This window comes from Euphorbia lathyris, chromosome 8 (assembly GCF_963576675.1).
Source record: "Euphorbia lathyris chromosome 8, ddEupLath1.1, whole genome shotgun sequence".
Taxonomy (NCBI): Eukaryota; Viridiplantae; Streptophyta; class Magnoliopsida; order Malpighiales; family Euphorbiaceae; genus Euphorbia; species Euphorbia lathyris.
In genome coordinates, this window is record NC_088917.1 from 69,778,226 (window position 1) to 69,788,708 (window position 10,483).

Here is a 10,483-nt window from a genome sequence, read left to right on the forward strand (position 1 = left end):
TACAATGCCCAGATCAACAATATTGAGAACTAGCATAATGTTCTCTTTCAAAACTTCATATTGAGAACTAACATAATGTTCTCTTTCAAACCTTAAATAACATCGTTCAATATGCAAATTGAATGAATTATGAGCAAATATAATGGCAGCAAATTCAATAACAAAGAAGTTAACAAGCTCGCATAAGTTATATATATTTGAATTTGGGCGGACAGAAAAATCAAATCATGGCAAATCCCATCACAAGATACCTAGCACGACATTAATATTTTATCTTTGGACAAAAATACTAACTCGTAAGTGGTCATCTTGTTGTAGCAATCAAATATTAACAATAAGTCCTGTCAAATAATAAATCATCTTTGGACAAATTTATTATTCACATGGAAAACTAGATAATTGTTACATATTTATTGCCACAGGTGTGTATGTAATTCGGCCAAATATTAGCCTTCCTTTGGGCCGGGTAATATCCGCATGAATTTACAGACACACAAAACTGAATAGATGTTGTATATCAAATTAATCTTCACAAGAGAGCCCACTTTGGCGGGATGTTGCTTAAACTAATTTATATAAAACGTCTATAACCATGACTTGAATACAAATGAGACAAGTATACATAATTGACCATAAAAAAAAACTTTAATATTTATATATTGTCATATATAACTTAAAAACCAAAAATATTTTTGACAATATATAAATATTTAGTCATAACAAAAGTATGGTCATCGAAACTAAATAACTGCATAAAATGATTATGCCCAAAATATTTTTTCTTTAATTCACATAATCGCCCAATATTATATATTTGTCTCAAATAAAATCACAAAAGTTTATTATCAGAAAATTGGGCAAATAAAAAAAAATTAAATCAAGGTTAATCTCATTATAAGACACCTAGCACAACATTAATATTTTGTCTTTGGACATAAATATTAACTTGTAAGTGGTAATCTTATTGTATCAATTAAATATTAACAATAAATCATATCAAATAATAAACATATCTTTGGATATGTTTAATATTTACATGAAAACTCAAATAGTTGTTACATATTTAATTGACATCTATACCATGATTTGAAATTTTTTAGAACTTAAAACCGAATCATAAATCAATTTCAAAACCAAACCATTAATGTTTAATAAATACAAAAGTTATTACAAAAATGTTGTAACCGAAACACTAATGTAAGGAATAAATTTTGAAATTGTTACAAAACTTTATTACTAAACCATAAAGAAATAAATACTGAAGTTATTATTAAAATTTATAACCAACACATTAATGTGCATAAATAAATACTAAAGTTATTAAAAAAAACTTATAACCAACACATGAATATGAGGAAATAAATACCAAAATTGTTACAAAAATTTATAACCATTAATGTAACCGAAATACCAAAGTTGTTACAAAAACAATTGTAACCAAAACTTTAATTTGATCAAAATACCAAAGTTGGTACAAATATTTTTTGTAACCGAAATATTAAAACACAAAAACTTCAAAAGTCTAAAATTATGAAGTTTTTATGAATTAAAAACAATATAAAAGACATTAATATCTAAAAATTTTGATTTGTAATAAAACAAATCAACTGAAAAGTTTGAAGAGTTCATCAAATTAAAATCTTTGAATCAATGTTTAAAACCTCAAAAATAAAAATAGATATCATAAGCGATTCTCAATCCATAACATATAAGTAAAAAAAACTTGATCCAAAAGCAAGACCATAAGATTTTTCCATGTTTAGAAACAAAGGAAAAAAAAACGATGTACTGAAAACATTGATAAACTAAAACATAAGAAAACCAAATTTAAAAGAATATTGATATTCAATTGAATGTCTCTGAATCAATTAATATTGATTCCTAAATCGTTAGCATAAGATTGGCGAAAACCAAAAGAAAAATCTTTCATCGAAGTAAAATAAAATCTCAATGAATCTACCATGAGTAGCTCTGATACCACTTGTTGGAAATACTTATTGGAATTAGATCCACAAACCACAAGATCATAAACTCATGTTAACCCATTAAGATCTAAAGCGGAAGCGTACCTGAATACACAGCGTAGCGGATTGAAGAGAATCAGAGACACCTTAGGTTGATTGGTCTTCTAGGGCTAAAAGCAACTAGCACATCTACACTTGATGGGGGAGGTTGTAGATTTAGAATGCTGATGCCTTAGGGACCATAACCCTATATTTATACTAAAAACCTAATTGTCGCAATTACTAATCTGCCCATCATAGTATTAGTAAATTACAACTGGGTATCTACACATATTTAAGCCCATACCCATTATATATGCCACAGGCCCATAAACTAATTTAGATCACTTAATCGGGCTCATACATATGATAGCCCATAATTACAATTATACATGTAAAGCCCATAACGTTAGATTTTAATCCAACACCAAGCCCTCTAAACTTGTAACTTTTTTTCACCTGGCCCCCTCAACTTAGGGGATAACCTCTCAACCCCTTCAACTCTCCAAAAAATCACATACAACCCCTTACACCCATATGTTCGGTCAAAATATTGACCCGTGTAGAAAACGTGCATGACTGTTGTTGACCACACCAATGTCATGTGTCACTTTCTTATTAAAATTTTCCATTCTGGCATAAGAATTCTGATCGAAATCCATCTCTGGTAGTTGCTCGCCGAGCACAAATGGGCTTGCTCTCCGAGTAGGGGTCTCAATGGAAAAATTTAATAAAAAATGACACGTGACATTGGTGTGGTCAACAGTCAAGCGCGTTTTCTACACGGGTCAATATTTTGACCGAACATAGGGATGTAAGGGGCTGTATGTGATGTTTTTGGAGAGTTGAGGGGGTTGAGAGGTTGTCCCCTAAGTTGAGGGGGCCAGGTGAAAAAAAGTTACAAGTTTAGGGGGCTGAATGCCTATTAAGCCTAAAATAAATAATGAATCAATAAGTTTAAAAGGATCAAGATTGAAAAGGAGGGTGATACATTTTTTTTGACTCGTTATTTATTTAAATACATTTATATATGAATCAATAAATAGTAAGATTTATGGATGAAGAAAATTTTCAAACATCTCGTGCATTATATAGTTACTAATTGATATTATTAGTATGATTGTTTTTTCCTTAACCGTTGATCTGTTCTTTTTGTTTGTTAATTGCAATTTAACATGTTTTTTCCTTGACAACTTATATGGTTGTATGATTCGCAACGACAATAAATAACAACTAAGGACAATCACTAGAACATGTTGGATTATATCTTCCTTGCCCGATACTTAGCCATGGTAAAATGTATTTGCAATTTGAAGAGTTACCAGCCAGCAACAAAGGATTAAAATTTGTTATTTGTGATTATACTCAAAATATGGTTTTCAAAGAAGTATTTAATAACGACTCATTTATTCGTTATTCTGCAATACTATGATGAGTATAAAGTAAAAAATTATTACATTAAATTTTAATATTTATATATTTATTAAAGTTTTATCCTGTGAATTTCTAGACATATGTACATAATGATGATGAAACCAAATAAAAAAATCATGCTAGTAATATTTAAAATTACTAATTTTGTATTATTGAAAAAACTCATCGATGAGTGTTGAATCTGCTATCCACCGATCATCATAGGCTAAACTTTGTACTTGTTTTATTTTTTTACTAGTATGAAACCTCGTACAAATAGGGATGGTAACGGGTACTGTACTTGTGGATACCTAACACCATCCGATTCTAATGAGACTATCCGTACCCTATATAAAAGGGTATGAGATCAAAACCATTACCCGTTAAGGTAATGAGACGAATATGGGAATACTCACAGGGTACCCGGTATCCGTTACTCGTCATAATTTTTTTTATATATTTATAAATATCATTGTTTTTTAGATGTGAGATATGAGGTTTAAACATCAATCTTTTGTTTTTCACACAATGAGTGATACTACTAAGCTACATTATTCTTATTAATTAAGGTTCAATTTGTTCAAATTTTAGATAGATGATTTATTAAATTTATACTTTGTTAAATTTATAATATTTTTTATTTTATTTATTGATTCTTAATGCATAAGGGTACCCGCGAATTAAATGAGACTGTTATGAGATGCAAAAAGTATACCCGTTAGGATAATGGGACGAGTATGGGTAATTAAAAAATAAAAGACTAAGGGTTTGAGATTGACATTACCCATGAGTATCCTACCTGTTGCCATCTCTACGTACAATGCATAAGATCTATTATGATTTTTTAGTTTTTTTGTTAGTATAAATTATTAAATGCAAATATTATTCAATTCATTAGTTATATGCTATTTGCAAACTAAAGTCATGCAATATAAATAAGTTTAATGATATAAATATATTATTAAAAAACTTTACTTTCAATAAAAAAACAGACCGAATCGGACTGAAATAATCGACTAAATCGATGCATTTCTGCTTTTCAGTTTATTAGGTTCAGTTTCAGTTTTAGTTTATAAAATACATCGGTAATATCGGTCAGTTTGGTTTTTGTGGTAAAATTATCAAATGAACCGAGCCGACCGAAATAAAGATTAAATAGATTATTATTTATAAATTATTTCTAAGAGTACTTTTACTGTTTATTTTTTTTAAATTGATTATTAGTTAATATTAATCTTAAAATAATAGATTACATAGGCTATACCTTCACATAATAGATTTGGATTTTCCTTGAAAAATACAACTAAATACGTCTTAGTATTTTGTGTTTAAAAGTTGAATTACATTAATTAGGTTTATGATTATAAATTCAAGAATTTCCTATTATATATAATAACATAATGGTATACAATAACATGTATATATAATTTAACTTATTATATTTTTTTTTGGAAAAATATAATTATTAGAGTAGAAATGTTACAAAATTATATTTATTAATATGTATTTTAACAATTTAATATGTTTTGAAACTGAAAATCGAATCAAAATATTCGATTCGGTTCGATTTGTTAATATATCCTATCAGGTTTGATTCTTATTTTAGAAACTACTAGTTTTTGGCCCGTGCGATGCACAGATTCATCTTAACATATAAATATTAACAAAAATATAATCTAATAATTACAATTAATGATATAAATGTGCTATATAAAGTAAATATTATTATTTTATTTTCATATTTACTTTAAATAATCTTTTTATAGAAAAATATAATAATATAATTAAAATTAATATATTATATATTATATTATATTTTTTATCAGTAAAAAATGAGAAAGTGACACATCAACTCTATCGTTACTGTTTTATATTATATATATATATATATATAGAATATATATATATGCAGAGAATTAGAGAGATTTTAAGGATTAATTTAAATTCTGTAGAACTCTTAGATACAGTACAAATAAAATAATCTTTTTATAGATAAATATAATAATATAATTAAAATTAATATATTATATATTATATTATATTTTTTCTACCCGTGAAAAAGGGGAAAGTGACACATTAACTCCATTGGTAGATCCATTAGCTTCTGGGAGGACACCTGGATTGGTGATAAACCCCTTATTGATGTGTGTAGATCCCCTCCGTCTAGTAATATCCGTCACTGGAAGGTTGCTGATGTGGTGGGTTCGGAGGGTGATTGGATCTGGTCTAAGTTTGACTCTTTCCTTAGTCTGGAAACCCTCCTGAAAATTAGAGGAGTTAAGGTCAGCAACCTCGAGGAGGATAAAGACAAACATTGTTGGGCTTTGTCTAATAATGGCATCTATTCTTGTAAATCGGCCTATGAAGCCTTTTCCTCTAGTAGGGAGTATCCTCCTTTGGAGATTTGGAAGACTATTTGGGCCTTTAAAATCCCTTATCGAATTAGGAGTTTTTTGTGGTTAGGAGTTAAAGACAGGCTGCTCACCAATGTGGATAGGCAGATGAGGCACTTGACTGAATCAGGAACCTGTAGTAGATGCAGGGGTCATATGGAGACACTTTGCCATGCTCTGAGGGATTGCCCTAATAGTCAGAAGATTTGGGAGGGGGTTCTTCCTGCCCATACCCTTCCTCCCTTCATGGCTCATTCTGCAATTGACTGGTTCTCTGAGGGCGCTAAGGGGAAGTTATTGGCCAATATGGAGCATGACGACATTTTCTTTGCTCTTATCTGTCACCATATTTGGAAATGGAGGAATGATGAGTTATTTGCTAAGAAAACTACCTTTATTCCTGATTTATTAAACTTCTTTTCCAAAAAACTTTCGGTTATTTTGCAAAGTTCTAAAGGGGAGCCCCTGGGTAATCCCTCCCCGGCTAAGGTGGTCCACTTGGTTGGTTGGAGTAAGCCTATTGAAGGGGTAGTGAAGTTGAATACGGATGACTCCTGTCTTAGCAATGGCAGAATTGCTGCTGGAGGAGTTCTTCGGGATGCTGGTGGAGCTTGGCTGGCTGGGTTTACCCATAACTTGGGATTGGGCTCGGCCTTTTCTGCAGAGCTCTGGGGGATTCTGTCAGGTATTAAGCTTGCCATTCGCATGGGAATTAAGAAACTGGTGGTGGAATCTGACAATTTGGAGGCTATCAATAGGATTTCTGCTTCCCAAGTTTCTTATCTCTCTTGCCAGAACCTTATCAAAGCCATTTTGAGGCTTCGTCCTGCTTTTGAGGTTATTAGGTTCTCCCATATTTTTAGGAAGCAAAACCGTGTGGCGGATTGCTTGGTTGCGGCTGGGCATGGGGGGATGTTAGGTGTTCTACCCTTTCTATTCCTCCTTCTTCTATTTTGTCCCTTCTGCTTGAGGATAGGGTTGGGGTCAGCCACCCTAGGCTGATCCCGGGTTAGACTTTCGTTTTGTTTGTTTGTTTGTTTTTTTTTTCCTTGTCCTACCAAAAATAAAAAACTCCATTGTTATTGATCCGATATGCTGTTATTTATTTAGATTTGGTTCGGTTTTAAGACCGAACCGACCTTGAACACCCGGAAGAAGAAGGAAGCCAACTCAATTTCATTAGAAAAAAATACAATTTGATTACACGTTTTATTAGAAAAGAATGAATGAGAAAGGTAAATGAAATAGCCTTAATTGGTAAGGAAAGAATCAGAAGATTAGGGAGATCATAAAGTCAATTGACTCGAACAGAGTGAAGAATTCATAACAATGGCGTTGCAGTGGATGATACTTACTTACGTGGTGGCCGCCGAAGTCGTGTTAGCGGCGGTCATAACCCTTCCCTCCCCGAAACTTCTTAAGTATCGCTTGGTGTCTCTCGTCTCTCTCCTTCTCCAGCCTGCTCTCTTCGTCGTTCCTTTCGCCGGCTTCCAGCTCCTCGGTTGTTCTCTATTCTGCGTCTTGATTTCCTCCTATTTCATATTTTATGCGATGATTGTTTCAATTTTCGTAAATTCTAGATGATTTACTCACTTGATGCAGAAATGGGATTCTAATAATTTGAGGGTTTTGGCTTTGTTATTATCTGCAGATATCTATTGGAAGAATGAACATCGCCTGATGTGCACTTCTGAGATCTGCACTGCTACTGAGAGGGATCGCTATGAGAAATCGGTATATCTTTGGCTGTTATTTCAGTTTCTCAGAATGATTATATGTGAAATTATGTTCTCAGTTTGGCGTAGATAGTTTCGAATGTGATTGTTAAAGTGCCGATTGGTCTCAAAACTACTTATCTTGTTTATATTCAGCTAATTTGTTGATGAATTACTGATTTGATGGCATAATGAAGTATACTTTGCTGGATCTCAGCTAGAATAATGTTTTCTGGATCTTCATACTTGCTATTATAACACTCTAGAAAGAAGTCCAACATGTATTTGGGAAGTTTTTGTATTGCAGAACTTGAAAAGCTAGACCTTACTTTGGCCTTCACAAAGGGAAATAGGAGAACTAGATATGTTTTAGAAGAATTATTTCAGATGTGTATTTCTATGGTTTATATTATCTTTCCCTTCTTTTATTTAAGATTGTTATGGTGGCAAGTTGTATATGTTCCCAGAGTCTTAAATTTAAATTCCAGGACAAAACTTAAGAACTTTAGCAGTTATGATGTGCATTCTGTATATTATGTAGGATATAGAGGTCAAATTTGTGTGATTATGCATTGGTGTATTGCTGCAGTGTGCAAATTTTGGGGAACTTTTGATGATTGTATATCAAGGAGGTGGAAATACTAGAAAGGAAATGTTACAATGTTTGTTATCATTCCAACTGATCCTAGTGACTTAAGAAACTATGACTTCTACAGTTTCTTGCATTGTTCGCCAATTTAGAAATAACATGGTTAGTGGCAACTTGGATTGTGTGCAGTCTAGTCTTAGTTGCTAAATGGAAGAACATAATTGCGCTTATTTAAAAGAAAGTGAGAATGGTCTCGTTTTTTTTTTTTGAATGGTTAAGCTAAAACACGTACGTGGAGCCTTCTGATCACATTGGATGAAGATTGTTGCTGCATTATGACATGGATATGGGTAGAAAGATCTTAAGATAAACTTCAGCTGTGACTATTTCATGTTCATTGTACCACTTAGAATTTGTTGGATTATTTGTAGGGTAAAATCCACTTATGCCTTCAAATTTGGTGTATGTTGGAGATATCAAAGTTTAAGGTCACCAACTTATCCTCTCTAAACCATTCAGTGTAATATTTTGTATTTTACATACATATGATATGACATAAACTTGAATAAATAAGAAATGGATTTGAAATCATTAACCCACTACTGAATGGATTGGGTATGATTTTATGCTGATATCCATTTGAAGTCACTAATGTCATTGTTCTTCTTTAATAATAACTTAACCCAGGCAATTTTAATCCTATCTTTAGCAATATTCACCATTCTCCCATGCCAATTAATTTATTTTCTCCAGCACCAATTTATTGGTCCTTCACTTGTAATCTTTCATATAGCCATTATCTTATTTTTTTTATAAACCTTTGCTTTTTGCTCCTGGTTTGCGGAAGTAAGTTTTTGGTGAATTTTAGTATAAATTGTATACAAACATCATGCAACTTATGAGCAATGGGAATCTGGTTTTGCTTTGTTAGTGTTGTCATCACTATTAGCTAGCTTAAGAAGAGATAAATTTTGAATCTTAAATTTGCGTTTATTAGTGATAACTTCATGAAGTAGCTTTTAGGGTCGAAGATATCCTTTGCCATAAGAAACTTCAAGTCTCATAAATCTGAACATGTAACTTGAGTTTCTGATTATATAGGAAAATTGAGAAAAAAAAAACACCTGCAAACACAGGACGAGTGATCAAGAACATACCTTTATCTACTGATTCTATGATAAGTTTATTGATTTGTGAAAATCACACTTTATTGGCCATGGATTCAAAGTTGATTGTTAATTTTGGGAAATTACACATCAGTAACAAATTCAGGGGGCAGATTGTGTCAACTGTTCATGTTAATTACTTTTATAAACTGTGTATGACTACCATTGATTAAGTAGCTTCATTAACTAAACTAGGGTTCCAAGTCTTCTCATGAAACTCCATAGTGTTCAAGGGTACATAATCTGAGGAAACTATAGGTGTCTTCTGTTTCTGTTCTTTCTGATGAAACTGTGATAATTTGGGATGTCAGCTATTACACTTAAAAAAATTTACATGTCTTGATGAGTTATATCAATTGCCACTTGGATGCTTCGCAGATCTACAAATCTCAAAGGAATGTGATCTTATGTGCTGCAGCCTGCATACTCTACTGGTATGTTGTAATATGTATAATTTTTTTTTCTTTCTCTGCGTTCTCTATATAACGTGCAATTATATCTGGGATTATAGGTGTGTGTATCGCATTTGCATATATTACAAGCAATTACAGAAGTTGGAGGAGGTGGAGAAGAGGTACAAGGACGAGTAGTTGACTTCTCATTTATCACCAAACCAGCATTAGGTCTGCAGGCAAGAAGTTATTATTTACATTCTACCGAAAAGTTTGTATTACAATTAGAGATATTTCTTGTTATAATTCGTGAATATCTTGTGTTGGCATGTGCTTTCGTCACGCTTGTAGCATGAGGCATGATTATCTCATATCACTAAGCTGCTGCATTCTTGCATGTTTTCTGTAATTTGTGGAAATAAGGGAAGAATGCAGCTGATTAGAGATTGAGCCATTATTGTCATAGGTGAAAGATGAGCTGTTACTATATTAGGTGCTTTTTTTGGTAATTTACTTTCTGATAACATTAATCTATCTACTTCTGTTATCATAAAAGATTAAGATTTCCTCATTGTGTTCAACATTTTGGTTATTTTGCAAATTGGCAATGAAAATTATAATGCTGTTGAAACGGTTTCAGAAGTTTATTATGTGATGAAAATAAGTCCCGGATTTGGCAAGCTTGGATAATTAAATGAATTTTCCAAATTCACATCAACATATGTTCTAATTATAATGGCTGTGTCAAGAAAAATCATATATAGATGTCATTTTGCCATCATTTAACATTTAATCTAATATATGAGTAACGT

The 10,483-nt window shown here is 31.9% G+C and overlaps 1 protein-coding gene across 1 annotated transcript; it reads left to right on the plus strand.

Annotated features, from left to right (window-relative positions):
- Window positions 1–7,008: 7,008 nt before the first annotated feature.
- LOC136203317 (uncharacterized) lies at window positions 7,009–10,252 on the plus strand. The gene is made up of 4 exons (XM_065994439.1): window positions 7,009–7,310; window positions 7,461–7,543; window positions 9,658–9,713; window positions 9,791–10,252. Exons 1-4 carry the CDS (start codon window positions 7,139–7,141, stop codon window positions 9,867–9,869), a joined length of 390 nt encoding a protein of 129 aa, XP_065850511.1. The 5' UTR covers window positions 7,009–7,138; the 3' UTR covers window positions 9,870–10,252.
- The last annotated feature ends 231 nt before the right edge of the window (window positions 10,253–10,483 follow it).

What these genes read in the sequence shown, in the direction of transcription:
- LOC136203317 (XM_065994439.1), top strand. Translation starts at nt 7,139, where the DNA reads ATGGCGTTGCAGTGGATGATACTTACTTACGTGGTGGCCGCCGAAGTC. An exon ending in GGGATCGCTATGAGAAATCG is followed by an intron (nt 7,544 to 9,657) that starts GTATATCTTTGG and finishes GATGCTTCGCAG; the next exon opens with ATCTACAAATCTCAAAGGAA. An exon ending in GCAGCCTGCATACTCTACTG is followed by an intron (nt 9,714 to 9,790) that starts GTATGTTGTAAT and finishes CTGGGATTATAG; the next exon opens with GTGTGTGTATCGCATTTGCA.